The following is a 25201-nucleotide window of genomic DNA, read 5'->3' as shown; positions in this document are numbered from 1 at the left end:
CAAAGATTCCCATTGAAAAAACAATAAAAAACAAAAAGCGAAAAACAAGGAAATACATAAGAAATTATATAAACAATAAAATACATAAGAAATGAAAATTGATACCAATTTTTTTTCAACCTAAATTTAATCAGAATTCACCAAAGAGTCTTCAAGCAAAAAAATTTGAAGTTTGAGGGCTTTATTCAGGCCTCGAATTAACCGACGGCCACCGACGGCCATGGCCGTCGGTGCCCCTCTCGTTGGCCGCAATGCCTTTTGTTTTTTTATCAAAGTTACGGCCAAAAAAAATGTGCCCTTTTTCTTGGGGCCGTGGTGCCCTTTTAGAATGAAAGTTATTATTTATGACGTATGATATGCCCTTTCTCAAAGTCTCTTTAATAAGCTTGAACAACTTTCCTGATCTCAAATATCATACCTTCAGTTCACTCGCGTCCCGATGTATCTGATTCAAACTCAAAGTATCTTTCCGAGATACAAGACGACGTGTACGTAACATGTACGCCCGACCGGCTTTTACCGTCCCGACTGCCTCCGCAGCGCAGCGGCCGCGAGTATGTACTAGCTAGGCAGCGCATATTCAGATAGAGTAGTAAAGAGTGAACTCCAAGTTCACCAAGAAAAAAGAAAAATCCCATGATGCCAAGGTGTACCAGACTGGGGAATGGGGAGGGGTGGAGAGAGAGAGAGACCAATCAACAGAAGAAACCGCGCGTACTGGCGCATTCTTGGAGGTCATGAACTGTCTGTCACAGACTAATCATAGCAATCTACACGCGCACGCAAATTCCTTTGCCTTGTGGTTTTGCCAGCCAGCTGTCGGAATGTGCTTTGAAGTTTCATGGCAGCCTGGCTGGCCTGAAAGGGTGTCGAGTTTCAATCAATACCTACTGTTGTTTTATTCCTGTTTTAAAAAATGTTGTTTCACCTGATAGAAACGCGGAGATCGGGAATGTGTTACAGCTGTAGGGAAGAGGTTTTTGTTGTGTGTTGCACTTTGTGTGTGTGTGTGTGTGTGTTTGTTTGTTTGTTTTTCTCGGTTTGTTTTTCTTCTTTCTTTTTTCATAAACACCAAACATGCCCTTTCCAATGTGGCCTTGGTGCCCCTCTGACTGACTTAAGTGCCCTGGCCTCTTGGAAAAAGTGCCCTTTTCTAAATGGCCTTGCCCCTCCAAAATCCTATTTCGAGGCCTGTTTATTTAATGATTTACAGCCAAATTCTAATTTCATGCATAAATTAACATAATTAATTCATATAAAATAAAATAGAGCGATTTATTGAAATTTATCCACACAGCTCAATAAATTGCATCATGAGTGACTCGCGTGCCAATTTTCGTAATGAACGCGCGATCCGCGGCCAAGATCATGGGGGGGGGGGGGCATTATGCCCCCCAGGACTTTAAGCTCACAAAATAGCCCAGGTAAGTTAGGGTTAAGGGGAGATCAAAGACAATTGAAATTGTACACTGCATCTATATGTCCTAAACACTTTGTGGATACTGTATATATTTTGTAGACTCTCAAGATAATTTCAGCAGTTTTTCATCTGGGAATTATAGGCTGTACACATATTTTTCTGCTATGTATCATACCTGACTACATTGTCCTTGGCAGATATTTTCATAGATATCCTTCATTTGCAAGGACAATTCAACATGGCAGGGCAGAATTACAAGTTTGAAATGTTTGAGATGTCAATGGACAAATGTTGTTAACTGTTGATTTACAAACCTTTTCCCTTTTTCCCTGTTCCTGGCGTCAGTTTGACTTTGAATCTGAAACAGAGAGACAGAGGAGGAGGAATTAATTATAGCAACATTGACTGCAACAGTGACATCAATATCATCACCAACTTAATCACCACTAGCATTAACAGCAACGGCATGAAGAAAGTAAAACAAGGCCCATTACAAGGACCCTACAGTAAAGGAACAGTTTGTCCCTATCATGCCAAGTTGTAACTGAAGTATGGGACTGAAAACATATAGCTCACTGGAACACACACATTGATACTGAAGGTACAGAAACAGCGTAATTAAAATGTATGTCTGTTTTCAAGTACACACAGTCTTCATAGACTCATCTTTGGTCAGTTTCCTACTGTTTGCATTTGTTACATACTCAAAAGCTGCATCAAGTTGGTGATCCCTTGCATTTATCCCTAAGTTGAATTATCCTTTGGGTTTATGTCAGGTTCAAGTGTGTGCATGTGTGTCACACACATACACATCGCTATAGCTTCTGACCATTCAAGCATAAGGGTTTCTGGGATGAATAGTGTACTAGGGCTTTCTATAGCTCAGTCGGTAGAGCACCGGGCTAGCAGTCCGGAGGTCTCGGGTTCGAACCCCGATGGAATCCCATTTTTTTTGCTCATTTTTCCACTAATACATTTTTTAACAAGAAGCACTAGAAATGTCGCTACAGCGACTGGTTATACCCCCGCCAAACAACATTTCATAAGCTTCGGTCAAAAAACTGAGGAAGTAGTTAAATCCGCAAGATCTTTCCTTGATCTTCTGCCATTAAAATGCCGTTACCATGGCAACGTACTTTCGGGTACTGTCGAAAAATGCGTCTTGCACATCTACAACCAAAGGCACACATCTGTACCAAGTTTCATGGAAATTGGGCAAAAACTGAGGAAGTAGTTTGCAACACAACATTTTCCATCATTTTGGCTCATAATATGTGAGCTGTTACCATGGCAACATACTTTTTGTCACTGTCAAGAAATGTGTCATGCTGACCTATATCCTAACACAAACATTCAATATGAATTCCATGAGAATTGGAAGAACACTGATGAAGTAGTTTTGCCATGAAGCATTTTGCCCTATATTTTACCAATAACATGCCGTTACCATGGCAACGCACTTTTTGCCACTGCGGAAATATGTGTCTTGCACATTAACATATTCAGATGAACATCTGTACCTAATTTCATAAAAATTGATCAAAAACTGTGGGAGGAGTTCGCGACGCAAGATTTGTACCCATTTTTGCCCATAATATGCCGTTACCATGGCAACGTACTTTTGGGTACTGACAAAAAATACGTCTTGCACATCTACAACCCAAGGCACACATCTGTGCCAAGTTTTATGGGAATCGGTTGAAAACTGAAGAAGTAGTTCGCGACGCAAGATTTGCAACGGACCGACCGCCCGCCCGACCGCCCGCCCGACCGCCCGCCCGACCGCCCGACCGTCCGCTGATTCCTATATACCCCCTTCAAACTTCGTTTGGCGGGGGTATAAAAATACAAATAAATAATTCTATTTCATCTTCTCCAGGCTGCTACAAAATATGTTGAGCATTGTCTCTTCCAAAACAGTACTCAAGAGGGGCACTAGAGAGCTGAAATGAAGGGGATTTTCTGATGCAATGATGTTGACTTTTTCTGAAATGTTGACATATTCTGACATGTTGACATTTTCTGAATTCTTGAATTTTTGTCATAATAGTAATACAAACTCTAAATAAAGAATATGAAAGTAAGAGTGTGTATTTGTGTGTGCATATGTGTGAGTGTGCTTGTAAGTTTGTGTGTGTGCATTTGCAAGTTTGTGTGTATGTGTGTATGTGTGTGTGTGTGTGTGTGTGTGTGTGTGTGTTTGTGCAATTATTGTAGCTTACTTGTAGTTGTGCATGACATTGTAGGGGGCACACACAGGGATGGCAAAGAGCAGTAGATCCTCTGGGTGGGGGCTGGCAGTCAGTGTGTCCAGCACCGACACACTCTCCTGGGAAGAAGATGGAAATTGAACAGCAATTAGAGGAATGACTCTAGATACGTGGATGATACCATAGTAGTAGGAGATGTGACAGCAGTAATGGCAGGAGTGGTAGCAATTGGCAACTGATAGTTGGTAAGGCCATGTCAGCACTTCAGCAAGGTGGAATATCAACTCTGTACAGGTCAATATTTGCCTTTAATAGCTGAATTTCTGCACAGGTCATAGGAAAGCGCACAGCACATATGACAAGTGTTCGTTCATTACATCATGCTCAGTTGATTACTACTACTGCGTACGATGAAGCTCATTTTCTAGTCCTATTGGATTTGATTCATCCAGAGTTGACTGTACATAGACACCAACCAGAACAAATTTTGCTCTCTATAATGATGCATTACACTGTAGTAGCAAGCATGATAGCAATAATAACTGATGGGAATAATGATGACAATCAAAGTGGGAATACTACTGCTAATACTACCAAAAATATTAATAACATCTACATAAACAATATGAACACACACACTTTTCAAGAGCTCAAAATGTGGACCTGTCATAAGTTTGACTGTTTGTTTTCTTACCAACATCAAAAATTGTATGTCCCCAGTGCATTAGAAATAGTGTAGTATGGTTTACAGTTTTAAATGGTTGATGATGGATAAATGATAGATATGGTGCATACTAAAAGTGCACGGAAACTACAATAATTCCCTCAAAAACTTAAGCTGTAAATGTTTATCTTCTTGAAAGCAATATGAGAAATTATGTAATGCCTTGTCTTGATATTGCATCAATTGATAACAATCACGCAGGGAGCCTTACTTCCATCAATCTTGAGTTGACATTTTCAACATCCCTTTCCTCTTCAGAGTCCACCTGTAATGCAAACACAAATAATTCAAGTTGGTTTTGAATAGCCATGTTTTTGCCACTGTAATGTAAGAATGTGATACACTGAAAAAGTGCTCTGCCTTATCACTGCCTCACAAGTATGGGAGAGAAAATACAACACAACACCATGGGAAGGGAAACTCATTGAGACAAAGTGTACTGTAAACATATCATTATGTAATTATTCATCATTATATCATAACTAATTTGGGTTTTTGTTTTTTGTTTTAATGTGTCCAAAATTTCCTTGCTCATGAAGGTGGTTTTTACTGTAGTGTGCACAAGATTACAAAAGTTTGGGTAATTATGTGGATTATTAGCTTTACATATAGCCCAATGCATACAAGCATATATATATAAATCTATCATTATCCATGTAAAACAGCAAAAATGTCTTGAAATGAATGCTTCAAATTACACACAATTACTATAAGGGACCTTCTTTGTAAACAGTAGATTTCCACGTGAATAGCATCAAGGCAACTTTTGAGAGAAACCTTATTCAGAGTCATTGCTTGGCTATTCAAGCCAGACAAACATTTCAGTTTAGATTGATAGCATAATATGAAAGCCATATCATTCGATTCTATTCCACAGACGCACCCAAACTGTATTCTTTGCTGGACAAATATTGCTACCAAGTGCCTTTAGGGACACTTACATAATTTCAGTTTGTGCCTCTAAAAGCTGTGGGGAGCTCTTGATACACTTCTGCATCTGGGCAAATACTGCTGAAATTTTGGAGATAACGTTCCCTCATTGAACCCTATCTGTGCCACGTACTCTGGACAGTGTGTACAATGCTATGGGGTTTTCTGTGTCATTTCGCACTCAAAGCACGCAAAGGGTTAAAGCCATAAGAGTGATGTCACAATGGCATTACCTCATCCGCCTCATCCATAGCTCCTCTCCTCTTCTTGGTCTCCCATGGATGGGTCTTAATGACCGGCTTGATGGCAGATTCATCTGGATAACAGAATGACCAAATGGACAAGAAAATTATACAATGCACAGGGAACAGTAAAAATTGCATGCAGGCTTATTACAAAATCAGTGCATAAATCGCTGATACATATCTGCCACTAAAAGATTACAATGCATGATTTCACAGGTACACAAAATGAATAACAACTATTGAAGCAGGAACCTTTCTTAGCATTTTCTCAGACAACGAAAAAGCATGCAACTATGAAATATTGTCCACATATGTTTTCTATAAGAATGCTACGGTTTGACCATCAAAACAACAACAACAAAAATCTTGCTTGAACTGAAATTGAATTGAAACAGAAACAAGGAAAGCAGTCACAATGCATTTCATGAAGTCATTGGTATCTTGACACTTATCGGGTATACCCTCTGCTTTGATGAGCAATTTGGTAACTAAATTCTTCCAAGGAAGCTTAGTAATTTATTAATACATTTCTAATACTGTGGTGATGCATGCAAATTCCTACAAATCATAATTTTGTGAGAACAGAGAAAATAAACTAACGTACACATCACAATCTGCAATGCTAGAAACTTTTTGGCTGCTACATCTCTTGTGGCATCTCATCAAATTTGCATTACCTGTGGGAGTGCTTTGCTCCTGTCTTTCTTCCTGGACATCTGTGGACACCTCAGATGTCCCCTCATCCTTGGCCTGCATTTCTTTGCTTGCTGACCCCTGGCCTTGCCCTCCGGCCACCGACAGTCCCGGCATGTCCTGCCTCCTGCCAGTGGTCGGCCGCTGCCCCCTGCTGGCCTGGTTTCCCTGCTTCTGCTGCTGGAGCTGCTGCTTCTGTTTGCTCCTAGCTGACTGGTTGGGCTGGTGCATCCGACTCAGCTGCTCCTCCTGGCGCTTTGCCTTGCGGCTTTTCTTCCCTTTCATGTCCTTGGGGCCACCGGCAGACTAGTATCGGTAGATGAATGAGCACAATGGAGTTAGAATATGGTGCAACCAACTCCCCCACCCTTGTTTTTGTACACAATGAATCAGTCTTTGGTGCATTCAGAAAACTGATGCACCCTGAAGAAAAGGGCTACTTTGAGATCAGCTTGTGTTTATGCATTAAACAGAAATACTGTGAAATTTTGGGAGAGTAATAAATATTTTTCATGCTCTAGCTAGTCTGGTGATTTTCATTTGTTTTTAATTCAACTGAATCAAAATATGAAGTATAATTACATACAACAAGCAAAAAGAAAAAACAAGAATTATGTATTTCCACTTTTACAGTACAACTAATATACTCAAGAGGACTGGAGTGTGGATGGAGTATGGGATTTAGTCAAAGATCATTGTGGAGCGTCATGTGACTACCAACTGAGTGGGAAAAACTTCCATTATCATCACCATCATCATCATCATAACATTTCTCATACTTGCTACGGACATCCTCACAAGTTGAACTTTCTCTCCATATCTCAAGAAGCATATTCTAGATCCGAGTCAAGCACTTTAAACAGATCACATCTCAGAGATTGTGAAGTTTGCATATATCATGTTCGTACACCACACAAGGTACACGTTGTAAAGCACAAACAATACAAATAAAGACCATTTGAGAAATCTAAGTGGGGTAATAGAGGAAAAAACTTACGGCAAGAATTTCCATTCGTAGCCTCCTCTCCTCCTCATCCTGATCTTTGTACTTTTGTTTGATTTTCTTCATCTTGTGCTAAAAGGCAAACAAAAACAAAAACAGCATACAGAATAAACACCTGGGCCCTGTTTCATAAAGCTGTTCGTAAAGTTACGAACAACTTACGAACGACTGGTGATCAGTTCTGATGTGCTAATCGTACTGCTATACCTATCAGAATTTCCATAATTCAGCACAAGAACTTATCACCAGTTGCTCATAAGTCGTTCGTAACTTTACGAACAGTTATATGAAACACCCCCCTGGTGATGCCTCTGTAATGACAACATGATGGACATCAATCAGAATACATTACTGCTAACGTTGCCTTTAAAAAAATATATATAAAAAAATTACGGGTATCCGTTCATTTTTTATTCATTTCTCATTAGTTACAGCTTGAGAACTGAAAGAGATAAAATAAGAGCGAGTGACAAAAATACTATGGTTTGAAGAATGTTGAGCACACACATACAGACACACTCATACAACCCAGATTACATACCTTTTGTCCTCTTTTTGGCGGTGCTTGTTGAGAACTCTGAAATAGGCAAAAGGGGGAAACATATGATTTTTTTTTTAATTGACTGCACATTTGTCTTACCTATCCCAAGGAATGGAATGGTTTGCATGTACATGATCAAAATAATAAATAATATCAGATGTCCAAAGTGATAAAAATTGGTAAATATAAACAAATACAAAAGGTTTTTTTTTTTTTCCATGATCTGCTCAACCTTGTGAAGATGAGTTTTTGCATTTGTCAATGCACTTTTGACTGCAATTTTGGTAATTTATCCAGAAAAAAACAACATTTCACTTATGACTATGCTATACATGTATTTCATTTGTTTCAAAGATTGCATCAAGGGTAGGTGATGCCAAGTTATTTCAGACCTGTGGCCAACAAATGTTGCAAAAACAAAAAGGAGAAAAAAAAACCCCACAAAAGCAGAAGAAGATATTGTAATAAACATTAAATCAAAGAGTTAAATGAGGTCAGACCATTCCATATTGAGGATACAACAGCAGGTGATGAACATTGCTGTACCTGGCCTTTGGATGTTCAAAGCACACATTTGATTAAGCCCCTCCTAATCCAACACTTATACTCACTGCACTGGATTCAGACACACTCCTTGAGAAAGGCGCCCTCGCCCCAGCACTATTCTCTGGTCTAGCTCCTTCCTCATCTCCTTCATCTTCATCAACTCTTCTCTCGCTCCTTTCCTTCTCTTCCTCTCCATCACTCTCCTCCTGTCTCGTGTCGGCCGTCGATTCACCTTCTGCACCCTTTGACCCCGGGGCTGCTCCTCCTTGCTTCAGCTTCTGTTTCTTCAAGTCTCTGCGTTATCAATAACAGGTGGTGATATCAAAGAGCACACCATCTCAAAACTGTATGAGGTTCGTGGCAGTTGTGATCTCCTCTCCTCCAAGCCTCATACAATATCTACACAACATTCTCAAACTGACACTTGGTATCAGATAAACACCCACTTTGGCCAATTTGAGAACAAAATTATCAAAATGATGAGAAATTCATAATGTCATCTGACAAAAGTCAGAGCAGAGCATTTAGGAATTTGATATGATATTTTTTCTTAAATGTTGAATTCTGAATTGAATGGACAGTTAAACTTTGCACAACGTTAAAAATAGACAATTCTAAAAAAAAAACCCTGCAAACATAAATATGGGTGTGTAGGACTGTCATACACACACTTGACTAAGGTCCTTACAAGAAGTACTAACATTAGTACAGAAAAGTCATTACTTGGTCTAAATATTACTATCCTTTTCAGTCCACATATCACCACCTGACAATAAGACTTTACATGAGTGTGAGTGGGGTTAATTAAATCATAAATTGATATGACATTTGATGAATTCTAAAATACAATATTACTATTGTAAACAAGGTATTGACTGTAATGGCACAGCCTAGGAAACAGAAAGAAATAGAACACACCTCCTTTGCTTGGCAGACAGCTTTGGCTTTGACTTTTGCTGAATGAGAGGTACACAGGAAAAAACTATTAACATTTTGCACAATTTTGGAAAGAGATCAACAAGCTCCTACACATTGACAAAAAAAGGAATATAAGTAAGTGCTTCAACACATTCATCCCATGGCTAACTTACATTCTTGGCCAAAATCAATTAAAAGTGTAACATTTGCACCCTTGTCCTCCTTTCCTTTTCGTAAAGAGGAAGAGGTAGGAAGTTTTGAAAATATACTGGCTCACACTTAAAGGGGAAATCCACCTTGACTATTAGTTTGTGTGAAAAAAGCAGAAACCCCTTCAATTAATTAACTTCTTTTCTCAAGTTTTCAACTGGAAAGAGTTCTCCTAAGATTTGACCTTGACCAGTGACCTTTGACCTGTACACTCATTATGCTGATTTATCATCAACACAAAAGTACTCTACTATGAATTATATCCAGACCAAGTTGACTAAACCCATCATAGACTGCTCCAATTATTCTACATTTTTTTTTTTTTTAACATTTAAGACCCTGACTATAATTTTTGACATGAGGCAAAAATTCCAATTCTACTTGGTGGTATCAGAGTAAAGAATTAACATAGTGATTCTCTCTGTCCTGTAGTAAATACAATATGGAGTAAAACAGATTATAACATTGAATTCACAGAGTAACATTGTAAAATTGTTCAAACTGCACCGGAAAATCATATCAAAGTGAATATCTTAGAGTACATTCTAGAGGGACTCTAACTTTTCAGGGTTTACCTGTGTCTCAGCAGCGGGTCCTCCAATGACGATTGGTTTATCATCCCCAAGATAAATGACTGCCTTGCCATCCTCATCTACATTACCGTCTGCAGAGTGGTAGCTCCCTGTACTCATGACACTAGAACCACGGGGCCGCGTCTGTTCATATCTAAGTCCGATTTCAAAAATAGTACAGAGTTACCTAATGAACATGAGCAGTGTTAACAAAACAGTTGCAGGTATACATCCAAATAAATAAAGATTTTTTTGGGGGGTTTTTTTGGACTGCTTTATCTTTGAAGACTTCTTGTTTTTTGTTCTCCCTAAACATGAAAAATTCCATGAATCAGGCTTTAACTTCAGCAGAGAAAAACAGAACCCCCCCTCCACCTCCAACCCCCCCCGCAACTGTCAGTGTACCATCATATATGGCTAACTCAATGGCTGCAATGAATAATTAAATTAAATTTGCCTTCCGGTATTCAGTCATGCTTTGCCATTTCTGCGTCATTTCTTTATTCTTTCTTTTTTCAACTTTCTTTTTCTCTCTGTCATGCATTGATTTCTTGTTCTAAAGAAAGGAAGAGACCCTGATTTAGAGACATTAGCAGAGTAATAAACAGGGAACTATATGAATGACTGCAATTCATACAGAGTTAAACTTCAATGAATTTACAACAAAATCTTCTGTTTAAAATCCAGCTATGGCTACTGAGTTAACAAAGAATATTATGAGGAGTGCTTTTAGAATATCTGAGTACATTTTACTTCCTACTAGATGATGCCATCCACCAACCTGTTGCCTTGCATGTGAAGGAGTGGAATAGTGGTGTCTGGATACAGGTTTTCTTTGTCATCTTCGTCCTCCAGCTCTTCCTTCGCAGACACAGTATGAGTATCCTCCTCCTCTTTCTTCCCTTCCACCTCTTCTTCCTCCTCCTCCTCCTCCTCTTCTTCATCCTCATCTTCCTCTCTTTTCTCACCTGTCGTTGCACTCCTAGACTGGGCAGCGTCCATCCCCCTTTCTGTTTCCTCCCGGTCATCATTTTCCATACCTTTGTCTGACCAAACAATTCATGGGTGCAATGATGAGAGCCAGGAAAGAACCATGCAAAGAGATGCATAAAGATATATACCTCAGGAGCTTCACAAGAGGCACAAATGGCTATGTGTAAATAGGCACACACCCATGAACTGATGAATGCCCAAATGAATACACACATGCAGATAAAACCAGAGAAACATGCAGTTGCACTACCAGTACATGTATGCATTTCCCAGGCAAATTACTGTAACGGTGGATATTTTTCTAGCAACTAATTTTTCACGCTCAGGCGGGTGAGAAGAGTTTCGCATGTTTTAATTCCGCGGAATCAGGACATCAACTACAGGAACATATAGCAAGCAAAAATATTCGCATGCTTTTATTTTCACACTAGTTTCTGGTTACAAGAAATGCGCCAAAATTTGAACACCACAAAAATTTCCACTTTTACAGTATTACTTTTATTTGGCTTCATACAGGTATTAAAGGGACTGTACAGTACTGGTTGAGGTGGGGATTCATGTTTTGCACATTCCTAAGTGAGATAATGAGAAATCTCTTGTGAAATATGAAAGAGCATGTAATTTTAAGAAGGGTTCAACGTTTATTTGATGAAAATTGGTTTTCAAATGGCTGAGATATCCGAAAAAGTGATAATAATAAAAGGCGACACGCCACAACTTTATCAGGATCTTTTTGTTTCACCTTGTTTTTGGATATCTCAGCCATTTCAAAACCGATTTTCATCAAATAAACTTTTGATACCCCATGGAATTGCATGCTCTTTGACATCTCATAGAGTGGTTTCTGAATATCTTGCAAAACATTAAAAGCTAAATCCTCACCTCAACCAGAACTGTACACACCCTTTAAACAATATTGAATGAACTGCAGAAAAAATTAGGCACTTTACTCAGCATAAGCTGTACACAATCACATAGTGAAGGCACACTACTACTCCTCTGGGAAACAGAAGGATGAAGAGAAAAGCAGTCCTAAAACAACTTCTGCTCACCAGAGTGACAAGAAGACTTGAGTCTTTGCTCAGGTCCCTCTGAAGCAGCCTCCACTTTGACCTCATCATCCACTCTTTCCTCTTCTTCTTCCTCTCCTTCCTCCTCCTCCTCATCATCATCTTCATTCTCCTCTTCAATGTCCTCGACATGGATGTCAGTCTTCAGCATTCAGGAACCAGGACAGAGTTTGATGGTGAAGCAGTTTCATACAGGAAATATTGAAAGTAAGGAAATGAAACAGATGGGGGGGGGTTAGAAAATAAACATGGGGGTTTCAGCTCTGAATTACCCAATTTTGCTAATTCAATACACTCTCTACATTCTCAAATTCAGCTGAAAATATGATTCCTTTTTAAGAGCAAAACTTAACGAATAGTAGAGTGTACCTCCACCGTCTCGGCAACAGATGAAATCTCGTCCTCCTCCAGTCCTCTGACTCGTCTCTCACCCTTGTGTCTCCAGGCACAGGATTCGTCAATCTGAAACAGACAAACATCAGCAAACCACAAGAGGTCATTTTAGCGCTTAGAGACATTTCATGTGATAATGTGCTACATAGATATTGAGAATTATTATTATTACTTTTATTATTATTATTATTATTATTATTATTATTATTATTATTATTATTATTATTATTATTACTTTTATTATCACTATTACTTTTATTATTATTATTATTATTATCATCATCATCATCATCATCATCATCATCATCATCATCATCATCATCATCATCATCATCATCATCATCATTATTATTATTATTATTATTATTATTATTATTATCATTTTGTATAAACACTGAAATAAGAACTGGTGGGGGTGTGCAGGAGGGATGAAGGGGGGCTGGACATGCCCCTGACCTTCAAGATAAAAATTCAACCTTGATGCAGCTTTACTGTGGTGACATTTGAAGGTATGCCATTAACTGAATTGTGTCTTTCCAGGGAGGGGAGGGGGCCTGGCATTCCCCTGAAATTCAGTATGAATTAACCCTGAAGTAGCTTCTCTGTGTTTGCCCTTGATGTTATGTCATTTATTGAATTTAATTGTACTACCTTGTATCTACCTCTTTGCAGCTTAAAGGCCTGGAATACATTGACAATTTATCATTCTTTACCAAGAAGAATATGTCCACACACCACACCAATGCTCCTGCTCTGTTATCTTTGGCATAATTCTGAGCTGACAGAGTATGAATGATAATATCATAATTCACAGTAGTCCTAATTGATTTTGTAGAAGACACTCTATCCTTTACACTGGGTATTTACGCATTCCTAAGAATGGAGTATATAATATCTAGCCAACAAATGCTTTGTCATTAATGGAGCATTAAATCTTAACCCCTTCTATTAATCTGTCTATGAGAGAAGATAAATATGACAGACTTCACTTAGCAATGATTGTCAGCTTTATCTGTTGTAAGGTTCAAGTTGAGTTCTATTTCTTAGGTACAGATCTCGATAATGACACTTGAGAATCTGATGATGGCTGGATATCAGCATGCCAATAGTGGTTGAACCCACTCATCTATTTTGCCGAGATAGAATGAACACTTTGACTATGAATCAAGTTAGTCAGCTTCCCAGCTATCAGCAGTGCCTCTCCAGTGCAGAAGAATCCCTAGTTTTAAATGTTTATCATTCATAGAAAGTTTATCATTCATAGAAAGTTTATGATTATCATTCATAGAAAGTAACATTATATTCACATAACATATAATAATATGAACAATATTCACAGTAATTGAAAAAAAAAAAATACCTGAACTATTTACCTTGAAGAGGAATCCAAAGCCCATGACGAGTTGAGTAGGTGGTAGGTAGTTCTTCTTCCCTAAAGATTTATGAAAATGCATTATAAAAACACAGATGAACGTTTGGGAGTTTGCCGACAACATCATTATTCCTTCAATGTCATTGCCCTTATCAAAAGAAGTAATGTACCATACCTCATCATAACCAGATGGTAAGACTGCTATTCAACATTTGAACACCCATTAAAAGAAACACACAAAGCCAAATTTGTGAACACATGAACATGCATACAAAGCAAACAAACAAGTCTTATAGGGAAAAACAAACATGCCCTCAAAATTATCGGAGGAAAAGAAAATGAAACATACCTCTGATCATGAAGCTACCAGTTGAGAGATACTCCCCAGTGGGTGCTGTTTTTGTTACCTGGTTTGCACAAAATAGGAAGAAATGTCTTTATAAGAAATTTCTGTGGTGTTGGAGGTAACTAAAGGAAGTATTTTAGTATTTGAATCACTAACAGAATCTATCCTATTTTTCATCTAATTCAGTCATGGAAAGTTGGGGGGGGGGGGGGGGGAAGCCTGATGCATTACCATATTAAATGGAAAACTTCCAAGTATCTCATATTGAACAATATTAGTGTACCAGCTTTTCAGCAGAATTCACGCACACATATATTCAATCATAAGTCAAGAGTCAAAAGGGTGATAACTCTAGATGCAATCTTATCTGACAAGACTGCTTATAAACTGATGGTTGTGTGAGACTTCCATCATTAACTTTTTTTTCTATCTGTCTTCTATTATGACATTAAAAAATCTACAAAAATTTGCAATTGTCTCATTTCTGCTTTCTTCTAATTTTCTAAAAGTCTAAGTTTACCCTTGTCATAACTCAAACAATTCTAAAAATGAAAACAAGTATAGAGACCCAAGAAGCGAAAAAAAAAATTAGAAAAAAAAAAAGGGAAGAAATAAAAAAGACAGATTTTGTGAAAATGTACACAGAAAGTCATCATGATCTCTAGTTGACTACAACATACACCAGCTGTCCTGGGGGAGGATGCCAAGTTACAGTAGGGGGAAGGATATATTCACCTGATCATAGTGCACCCACCACGCACTGGTGACAACTTTGGCATCCCAAGCCACACTGAAACACACAGCCATTGTACCAGCCTCCTGCAGTGTCTTGGGTGGTATAGGCCCACCTGGGCAGGGGAACACAGGCAGAGCAATCACATCAATACGGTTGGATTGCGGTAATACATTTTTGTGGTATTTTAATGGGTATTGATATAGCTAAAGTGATGCACATATAGGTGGACGGGTCAGGTTTTTCCAATTTAGCCCTGGGAGACCTTTAGTGGATAAATGTTGTGTGTGGCATGAGCAATGTCTTTGTGTGCCATCAGTATCAAAACTACGTAAACTAGCAGTATTTATGAAAACACTGTAAATGTTTAGCCCATTACAGTGATATAGCACAATTCCTGACAGTGCTCTACCTTAGAGGCTGCCTTCATCTATATATCTATTTTCTATTCTAAGGGTTTTTTGTTTTGGTTTGTTTTTACCCCTTCCCTAGTCTGAAGCTAAGGGATAATTGGCAACACATGGTAACTAAAACAACAGAGTTGACCCATCTCAGCCTTTAACATATTTCCCATACTTTTTTAGTTCACCCTTGTTCTTTCATCTCAGAATAATCCACTATAAGCAGCACGATTCTTAAATTATTGAGGTAGTTGACACCATCCAACCTGCCTTTTTTGCTTAGTCAGTCTTGAAAATAATAATACATCATTTCTTTCCTCTAATTTCCTCAAAAATGCACATTTAGCAAAGGGCTGAAAATTTGGGATGCTGATATAGAAGTGAAATGGAACATGAAAACCAATCTGTATCATAGGACTTGATTCCTAGCAGTTTAAATCTGTGGTAAGATGTGCACACTCCTACTAACCTCCAGAATTCTTGACGATGACACTGCTAGCTCCATGAATGTCAGCATGAACATAGACATCACCTTAGTATACAGAAAGCACAATATCTCAAATATCAATCATGCCATTGGGGTAAAATGTATAATTCTTTTTTTCCAAATTTAAAAAATATCTTATTTGTTGGTAACTTTGCATCATGTAAGTTGTTATGTTATGTACAGGATCATTACTTTCAGGAAATATTTTACTTTGACTTCCAGATTTAGAATAGTGATCATGCAGTTAATGTGCTTACACTACAGATCACAAAAAAAAAATATATATATATTTAGATACAGGTAATAGAAAAATCTAAATTCCTATATCAAAATCTTTCAGCTAAAATCCAGTACCAGTTTATGATTTATCAGAAAATACATCACATTCAGTCACATACAACAATCACAACAAATTTCAAGAGTTTACAAAAACTTTGCAGTGCCGACAGAAAGCCCTTCTCAGCTCTCCACTGATTCACTATTGAATCATATCTTTAGAAATCATCATGAATGTCAAACATTAACTAAAACATATTTTATTTCTCATTCCCTTTGATGAATTTCCAGTCTCTACATCATACCTGGGATGATAGATATCTGAAATGAAAAAAAAAAAATGCTGACAGATGAAAAGCTAGTAAAAATAGCAACCAGTCCTACCTTGTGATAAGTACTTCTTCACCACTAGTTCATTCTGCTGCTGGTCCCGACCAGCAATGATGATGTAGTTCTCAGAACTAATACACCAGTAGAACTTCTCAAACCTGTTGTGTGGAGATGATGACATGCAGATTAGGTGTCATGTGGAATCATTGGTCTTGTCAGTATCAAGTCCAGTTCATGAAAATGGCTAGGTCAACACAATCATACTTTAAACACACTTTTTTATATCAGTCTACCCAATACCTCAAGTAGGGGGATGCTAAAATATTAGAACCCTATATGATGCTTATGATTAATTGATTAATAGTCTTTATCAATGCAAAGGGTAGACTATTCAAACGAAAGTATTTCGAAATTTTAGATATTCTTTCTGCTAAGCGAAAACCAGTCATTCGTTCATTCATTCATTCATCTTTCTTGTACCAAAATAATCATGACAATACAAACACATCTCGCATCACAATTGCATATGTCTATGACAGGCACAGTGGATACAGACAACACCCTACAAATCTATCACACAACTATAAATATACCATTCATTAGTTTGAGGCCCATTCAAAGAGTAACAGACTTCAAAAAGCATACTAGTGAGCAGCAATTCTCTAAATGAAAACATAATAATCTCTTCTACTGGAGTTAAAACCAGCAACTTTGTACACTAATGCAGATCAGGAGATAAACTTACCAATAGGTCTTCCTTGATTTGTTGATGCTCGCTACCATGGCAACATCCTTCAGAGCCTGCTTTGTCTTCTTCTCAGCAGACTTTATTGCCTGTACGTTGTTAAAATGCACAAACGGTACGCTCGAATAATGGCTGTAAGATGTGAAGTGTTACATCTATTCAGCACTTGCCAGAACTTATCAGAATGCATTTTTTTTTTGTTCAGAGTGGTGTCAGGTAGTGCTGTATGGACACACTACAATAGAATGATGTGCTGCTGCTGTACCAGTGCATTAGGTTTCCATGGTATATATCTGCACAGTCCCACACAAATAAATTAGTGGTGGTAATGAGGTTAAACTAGCATTTGCATTCCTGATGTAGTATGCTTGCTTGTTTTCGCTTTGCTACATCACTGAATGACATTTTGTTCATAGTCTTTAGGAGAAAAATGAGCAAGAATTGACCAGAAAAGAGAACAATACTGTATATGCCAGATATTTAGCGAGTCCAAATTTTTGCATATTGGGACTTCCCGACAATTTTGCCAGTGGTTAAATTCTCGACCGTGGAGTACTGAACTGCATGGAGCAATGTATATGTGTACGTCATATTCATATTGGGATCAGAATCAATATTTTCGTGTGTCTTTGATTTTGCGAATAGCCCCTGACTTACGAAGTTCACGGAAATAAAAACCTTGTGAAATATTTGGCGTATACAGTACTCTTCTTCAATTTATTTTCTGGTCTTACTCTGCCTAACTAACCTTGGCCGATGATTCCACAGTCTTTTGTTCCTTCTTCTGAGATGTCTTCTTCTGCACAAAGAATCTACAAAAGGATCATTTCAACATCAGAAATATCAACCAAAAGATAAATCGGTAAAACTGTGCATGTTTTCTGTATGGATTAAGCATTCAGCATTCATGCATGAAGCATTCATGCATGAGTTATAGTAGTACAGGACACAATTTAAACACAGCAATGAAACATGAGTATGAGGGACAATAGGTGTACAGTCTATTATTTGTTTGCACTGAATTGTGCAGAGACTGTTTTGCAAACACAGCATGACTGATGTGTAACTTGGCAATTCAGGTGTAAATGACAGCAGGTGAAAATATCATTGGCTGAAGTCACACTATCTCGCTTAAATACGAGGCTCTGATCGACAGAACTCACCGTCTGGCATTGGCATAAGCAGACAAGCCCAGGTCAATGTCCACTATCATCGGCTGTGGACGATCACCCCTTGGCTTGGATTTCTGTCGAGGTGCTGCGTCTTTCATTTCACTGTCGCTATCACTCTCCTCACTAAAGTCTTCATCATAGTCAATGTATGGGTCCCTGAATAAAAGACCATGATAATATATGGAAGAGTTGATAATGTTGAAATTACTGTTCCTTTGTTTTCCCTTAAATGTTAACTTCAAAATTATAAAGAACATTACACTAATTTTCTATAGTTACTCAACCCAAGCTTTATATTGGAGGTTTGAGTTTGTGAAAAATGAATGGGATTTGATTGAACTACTGTATAAGCTGTTATTTTCGCATGCAGATATTTTTGCGAATTAGGAGGTCACGGACATTTTCGTGAGGTGTTGTTTTTGCGAATTAACACTGCGGCTATCATAAGTGCACTTGATTGATTACACTAGTGCATGGTGACATTTTTGCGTGTTGTTTAATTTGCGGCCCAACAGTAATTCATGAAATTTGCAACAGCTTATTCGAAACAGTAAGCTACTGACAAGCTGCATAGTGATGGTGCATTCAACCAAAGATGTCTGCACTATCTAAGTAAATGACGGTATACCTGAGAAGCATCTGGAAGTGATTGGTATCCAGCTTCAATCCCTTTATTGCCATGGCAACTGGATCCCCCTGGGTCTGGGCCTCTTTGATGATGTTGTCAATCTCCTTCCAGTCAATCTGATTGGCCACAGCACTCCGCACGACCCTCAGAGCTTGCTCCACCTGCAGACAGGTCACGACAGATTTACTCAATTCTGGTTTTCACAAAAAGGCTATCATGACTACTACTACTACTAAAATGCTGAATAATCAGTGATTTTTCACATCAAGAAAAGGCAGTTTGTCAATCAAGTGCAATAAAACCAATTTGATGCAAGTATTCATAAATTTGAAGAGGAACTGTTTTGACATATCATTTCACAGGCCTCCAATTCCATACTCCTTGCTTTTATCCCTATCAAACCAAATGAACAAACAATAACCTGATTCTAGTTTCAAATTTGGCAAATAAATAAAAATGCAAGGAAAAGCAACAACCAAAAATTACATTCAGTTGCCTAGAGTTCAATGTCTTACTTGACAATAATTGCCTAAGACACCATAGTCAGTACCCACAGCATTTCATTAATGACAAAGAATGCATAAAAGAGATAACAGACATCAATGTACATAACACAGATGACCTCTGGAAATTTGACATACTGCCTTCAACCACAAATATGTGATATTTTGTCATTCTTGGAGAATATACCTGAAATATTCCTCATTTTAATATGACACCTTTAAAGAGACAATTATCTTTAGAGGGTAGATTCATCAGCATTTTGCACATTTTCCAAGGAAATAAATGCACCTCAAGATTTAAAAGGCATCACTGCAGAGTGATGGAAGTCAAGGAAAAGAAACGGCAATTTATGTAAGCACAGACAGAAATGGTAAATGCAATCCTCAAACTGGAAATCTGTGTCCAGTATTTACAAGCTTATTTACAAGTTTTCTTGAATGATCTGTACATTGTACCATGATCTTTGAGGGCCCCAAGACAATGTTACTAATTAGCATACACTGACAACTTGTAATTGGACAAAATCAAAGGATAGGTCAACCTGCCAAATTAAAAAAAAAAATAATAAAAAATACACACAACTGATGTTTGACACATAAGTTACATAATAACACAAAATGATTTGTAGAGCATGAGACACTCATGAAATTTTGGTAATGTTCCATCATCTGGAGCAAAAATTGTTTTAGAATTCTATTTAAAAGAATTGAAAAAAGGATTTATATCTATCAATGTTCAAGACATTTCAGAAAACTGCACACTTAGCATACTCTTCACTGACTCACCAGTGGAAGGTTGATCTCAATGAGAGCTCCCTTTTTCTCATTCAATGCCTAAAGGAAATGAAAAGATTTTTCATTTTTATGGTCATGATAGTACCAACAACCTGTATAATTTTGCACACACACAAACACACACACACATCCACACACCCACACACACACAAATCTTCAGCTCACCTTGAATGAAACAATACTCTTTACTTACAACTTTTTAACGACAGGAAACGGTAACAAATTATTACAATACTAAGGAGGCATTCTGAAGTGCATCTTGTTTGACATAATACTCTGCAATACTCCAGACACAATATTCAATACCATTACGCTACATTTCATGATTAATAGAGCAAGTATTATAACATTAAACACTGTCAGATTTATCTATGGGGAAGGGTACAATTGCTGCTATTACGATTGAGAACTGATGATAGAAATAATGCAATACTGTAGTCATAATTCTGTACACAATGGCATGACTTAACTCTTTGCACAGCAATCTGCCATTGTGGAGCATGAACATTTGTATTTCAATGTCATTTTGAAATATCAAATTAATAACCATGACTGATGATGAATGATGCTGCTGCTGCTGCTGCTGCAGCTGCTAATACTTCTACTACTACTACTACTACTACTACTACTACTACTACTACTACTACTACTACTAATAATAATAATAATAATAATAATGATAATGATAATGATAATAACATACATCATACACATAAAGCATACATCACTTTATGATTGATGATTGTTATAATCATCATTATATGTAGTATTACAGCAGTAGTAGTAAGACTAGTAACAGTAGTAGAAATGAAACTGACCTGCGTTTCCTGGAGGGAAGTAATCCGTTTTTCGTGGTCCTTCTTCACGTTGTTGAGCTTCTTCATAGCATCCCTTTCCTGACCAAGCAGAACCAACAACAACCATACTAATTATCGGCAGCTTCATTCCTCGTCAATGATCAGGTATCCTCTTTCTAGCATAGTTATTTTTTACTATCCTTATCACACATGCATGAAAATACATCCACTTTCTGTTCAAACTGCAATTGCCAAATCAGTGTTGTACACAAACTTTGAAATCTGAGATGATGTCTGGCTTGCAATATTGTTGAGGATGGGTTGTGTGTCTGTGTGTGTGTCTGTGTGTGAATACATTTGCAATGCACATCAGAAGCGTAGAGATGCATCATAAATATAGAAAAATATTTTATCATTTATTTGGATGTACCAAGCTTTGCACAAAATCACGCCAACTTAATAGTGAAGAAATTTCATAATACAATTTGAGAGCTATGATCAAATACTTCTTTTAAAACAATACCACCAAGGAAGTATTCTCATACATCTCTTCTAAATACTAAATACAAACACACATATGCACGTTTTTCACACACAATTAACAGAAATGCATATGTATCAGTTATTTACACAAATCTTAACAAATCAGGCATTCGATCTTGACAATGAAGACTCAATCCACGTCTTTCTTGAGTTTGTTCTCCTTTCCCTGTCTTCATAAGAGATCACATCTGAGCAGACAGAAATGCATTCGCAAATTTCAATCACTTACTTGCTGGAGAACCTTCATATCCAACTTCTGACTTTCCATCTGCGAGAAAAATTCATCCACAGCCTGCAAAATAAACACAGGCGATCATTTCCAATGATATTCACATCCTAAAAGAAATCGCTCATGTCAAACTCCTTGGTCATCCTTTGTAACAGAGCACAACACACACAATATGTTCTCTATCAAATGATCAGCTCACATTTCCAGTCAATCATCAGAGGATGTTCATGTGCTCACGCTCATAGCCACCTTGTGGCTATATCATTGTGCAATGGCTACAACTCTGCACAACTTTCTTTGAACTTGTTAGCAGATGTACACCATACCTTCTGATCTCAGTGATGTATGGTGCATGCTACAAAAGAGGATTATTCCATTATGAGAACAGGGGTATTGCTTTGATTAGTATAATGATACAAATGCATTAAAAAACACAACCCTACACACATTACAAATTAATGCCACTGATGAAAAACAATAACAACAAACTGAAAACCTCAATGTATAATGAAAACCAATAATCCCACAGGACAAATATGTGATATTCCCTCCAATGATATCATTCACATCAAGCTAATGGTTAATGGCTACACCAATCAGGCACATGTTGGTGTTTGGGGCCCCCACAGTTGCCACACATGGTGCAACTACTACAGGGCTACTCACATCCTAACCCACTTCCTGTGGCAGTGTTGTCTGGTTGGATTTACAGTAACAATGAGTGACGCGAGTGAACTCTGCACATCAGGTCACGTTGCCATATCTGGCTAGTGATAGGATTGGATTCGGTTCAAAAACAAAATATAAACAATCAGGCAGGCAAGGACATCTACTCTACTAGCTATGACTGAGTCTGGATATCACACTGCCCATTTATTATTCCTGTAAACCAAATGCACCATACTTCAAGCATGTGTTTTATTCTATCAATTAAATGTCAGCTAAAACATGGAGTAGAGTTTCACTGCAACTTCAATGATTGGTTGAATCCACCATTCCTTTGTGGTAACTGTCTGTACGTATTTGTGTGTGTGTGAGAGTGTAGGTGTGTGTGTGTGTGTGTGCTCTGTGCACATGTGATACAACAAAGTATTGTTATACTTAAGCTTAAAAACACTATCATCATCATGTTACTTTATCATATTCTGTGCACCATATGCTCTTTGGCATTGAATATAAACATTGTTGATGAAGCCAAGTTAATTAGGCAAAATTAATTCTTTCATATGGTATGTGGCCTCCCTTTAAATTCTAAATAAGACTTCCACAAACAGAGAACATCGAATCAGTAAATAAAATCAGATTACTCGGGGATGATTGATTATGAGTACTGGTATACATGGGAATGCTTATAGGAAAGTTAGAACATTCTGCCTTACCTGGTCGAAGGTGTCAAACTCCTTGTACGGTTGTGATTCATGCTGCTTGAATAGGAAGGGGTGGAATTCTGAATACCTAATTAAAGTTGAACAACAAAAAAGAATTATCATGTATGACAGTACTTCACTTGAATTATCATCATTGTAGATGACTTGAATCTTATTTGCAATGTGTGTGTGTACATGTATATCATGCTTCTGTCTTTTATCTGAAATAATGAAGGGGAAAGACCAGTGTCCAGACAAAGCAATTGTCCACAAACTTAATTAGGTGCTGATTCGTATACTACACAAAGTTCTATACATGGCATACTTGCCAACTCTACCGCTTTGGGCGGTAGACTACCGCTTTTTAGAGGTTTTGACCGGCTACCGATTTTCTCTTCTGATCTACCGATTTTGTAGCAAACCTACCATAAAATGAAATGGAAGTCATATTTTCCCTTCATTGTGCGTCGATTCCCTGAAATAACCTAGTAATTAGAATACTAATAATAATTTCAAGGAACTCGTTCCTCAAAAACGCCGTATTCAGCCTTCTAATATGCACACATGATGTGCACACTGCAGTGCAACGTCTCTATCATATCTACGTGCGTGCAAGACTTACTGTACACGTGTACCTGTAGCTAGAACCACGCATAATAGTAATGTTTTGGTAGTTCACGTGTGCGTGGTGCGGCCGATGCGGCATACGGCGTGGCATGATCCCAGCCTGCCGTGTACATGTATTTTCATATCTAACTTGTGATAACAATATGTTTGATTACTTTTTCACATATGCTTAGCCTACAAAAATTTTTTACCAGTATGTCTGATTTTATTTTTATATGCATAGTCTACAAAATAGTTCATAGATTTACATGGATTATATGTTCTTTAATCAATACCAAGAACCCTTTAAAAAGGTTAAAAAGCATGCACCAATTCTCGTATTTTGATATTGAAAAACAAAAAAAGTCCACACCGCGGGAGGGGGGACACCCCCCTCCCACACCCTCCCCCCCCTCGCGAAATCTACCTCTTCAGGATTTCGAAATGTTGGCAAGTATGACATGGGACTGCATTGAACGCTATCGTTTACACCAAAATACAATGTGCAAATGCTCAGATGAGAAGTGCTGTCATGATATTGTTGTCCAACTAGAGCAGTGTGGACAGATTATCAAAGTCCCAATTGAACGATGACAGCAGAGTACAACTTTGGCTACAATAGAAGCAAGAATTCTACATACTTTTGGTCACATAATAGAACATCATCCCAAGACTCACGTTAGCAGTTCTGCATCTGGGGCATCCTCAGAGGCTTTGGGCTTCTTTTCTCGCTTCTGGATAATGTAACCCTGCACCAAGAAGGGCAAATAACAATAAAAGCATATAACGACAACAGAGTGCATGGAAAGATTTTTTTTTTCCTTGTCACAAATTCCTTGCAAACAGTGAAAGAACAAGTCTTCTACAAATCTTCATACAGCAAATATGGGAAAATAATGAAAATAACCACTTCCATCCTAGCTTTCTCCAGTGAATGATGAACAGCTAAATTCAGAAGTGTCAATTCAACGATGACAAAATGATAATTCCTGCAGCAACATCCGCCCAACACTCGATGAGATCATCCCATACTGGTACACTCTCTCACAGCTGCCCATACATGAGGATCAACATTTGCCATGATTGGTTACATCACTACAAAACTCACTTTGCATATTGAGCCAGATTTTTCCATGTAGTTTACACCATCTTCTAATGCAGCCATGATCCTAGGCATATCTGAAATAGAGAAAAACAAGAGTGATCGAGGGTGAGAGGGAGAGAGGGAGAGGGGGAAAACTATGATGGTGTACTTGAGGTCTCAAGCTTGATTACACTACACCTACACTTCGGTACAACACAACATACAAGGAACACAATCATTAGGTCTATTGCTCTCAAATAGTTTTCACGTGCTAAAATAATGCACATGTCATTCTTACTCTTTTAACAGCTTACATGAG

At 37.9% G+C, this 25201-nt stretch overlaps 1 protein-coding gene across 1 annotated transcript in view; it reads right to left on the bottom strand.

Moving 5' to 3' along the window:
• Positions 1 to 25201, bottom strand: part of LOC139715321 (ribosome quality control complex subunit NEMF-like) — a 50009-nt gene that overhangs the window by 3413 nt on the left and 21395 nt on the right. Inside the window, exons 7-34 of the mRNA XM_071626898.1 lie at positions 24907 to 24977; positions 24477 to 24547; positions 23205 to 23280; positions 21826 to 21888; positions 21075 to 21152; positions 20248 to 20295; positions 18959 to 19119; positions 18322 to 18486; positions 17907 to 17970; positions 17159 to 17247; positions 16468 to 16571; positions 15790 to 15852; positions 14922 to 15034; positions 14190 to 14247; positions 13842 to 13900; positions 12445 to 12537; positions 12113 to 12217; positions 10794 to 10975; positions 10016 to 10166; positions 9231 to 9268; positions 8378 to 8606; positions 7767 to 7802; positions 7220 to 7297; positions 6207 to 6528; positions 5518 to 5600; positions 4566 to 4619; positions 3643 to 3749; positions 1735 to 1778 (exon numbers count right to left, since the gene is read on the bottom strand). Of these exons, the coding sequence (XP_071482999.1) occupies positions 1735 to 1778; positions 3643 to 3749; positions 4566 to 4619; positions 5518 to 5600; positions 6207 to 6528; positions 7220 to 7297; positions 7767 to 7802; positions 8378 to 8606; positions 9231 to 9268; positions 10016 to 10166; positions 10794 to 10975; positions 12113 to 12217; positions 12445 to 12537; positions 13842 to 13900; positions 14190 to 14247; positions 14922 to 15034; positions 15790 to 15852; positions 16468 to 16571; positions 17159 to 17247; positions 17907 to 17970; positions 18322 to 18486; positions 18959 to 19119; positions 20248 to 20295; positions 21075 to 21152; positions 21826 to 21888; positions 23205 to 23280; positions 24477 to 24547; positions 24907 to 24977 (2805 nt within the window). The remainder of the gene's footprint in view (positions 1 to 1734; positions 1779 to 3642; positions 3750 to 4565; positions 4620 to 5517; positions 5601 to 6206; positions 6529 to 7219; positions 7298 to 7766; positions 7803 to 8377; positions 8607 to 9230; positions 9269 to 10015; positions 10167 to 10793; positions 10976 to 12112; positions 12218 to 12444; positions 12538 to 13841; positions 13901 to 14189; positions 14248 to 14921; positions 15035 to 15789; positions 15853 to 16467; positions 16572 to 17158; positions 17248 to 17906; positions 17971 to 18321; positions 18487 to 18958; positions 19120 to 20247; positions 20296 to 21074; positions 21153 to 21825; positions 21889 to 23204; positions 23281 to 24476; positions 24548 to 24906; positions 24978 to 25201) is intronic.

Source organism: Diadema antillarum, unplaced genomic scaffold (genome assembly GCF_040938485.1).
Source record: "Diadema antillarum isolate AM-2024a unplaced genomic scaffold, OU_Dant_1.0 scf00000046, whole genome shotgun sequence".
NCBI lineage: Eukaryota > Metazoa > Echinodermata > Echinoidea > Diadematoida > Diadematidae > Diadema > Diadema antillarum.
This window is presented reverse-complemented; position numbering and strand designations above follow the sequence as displayed.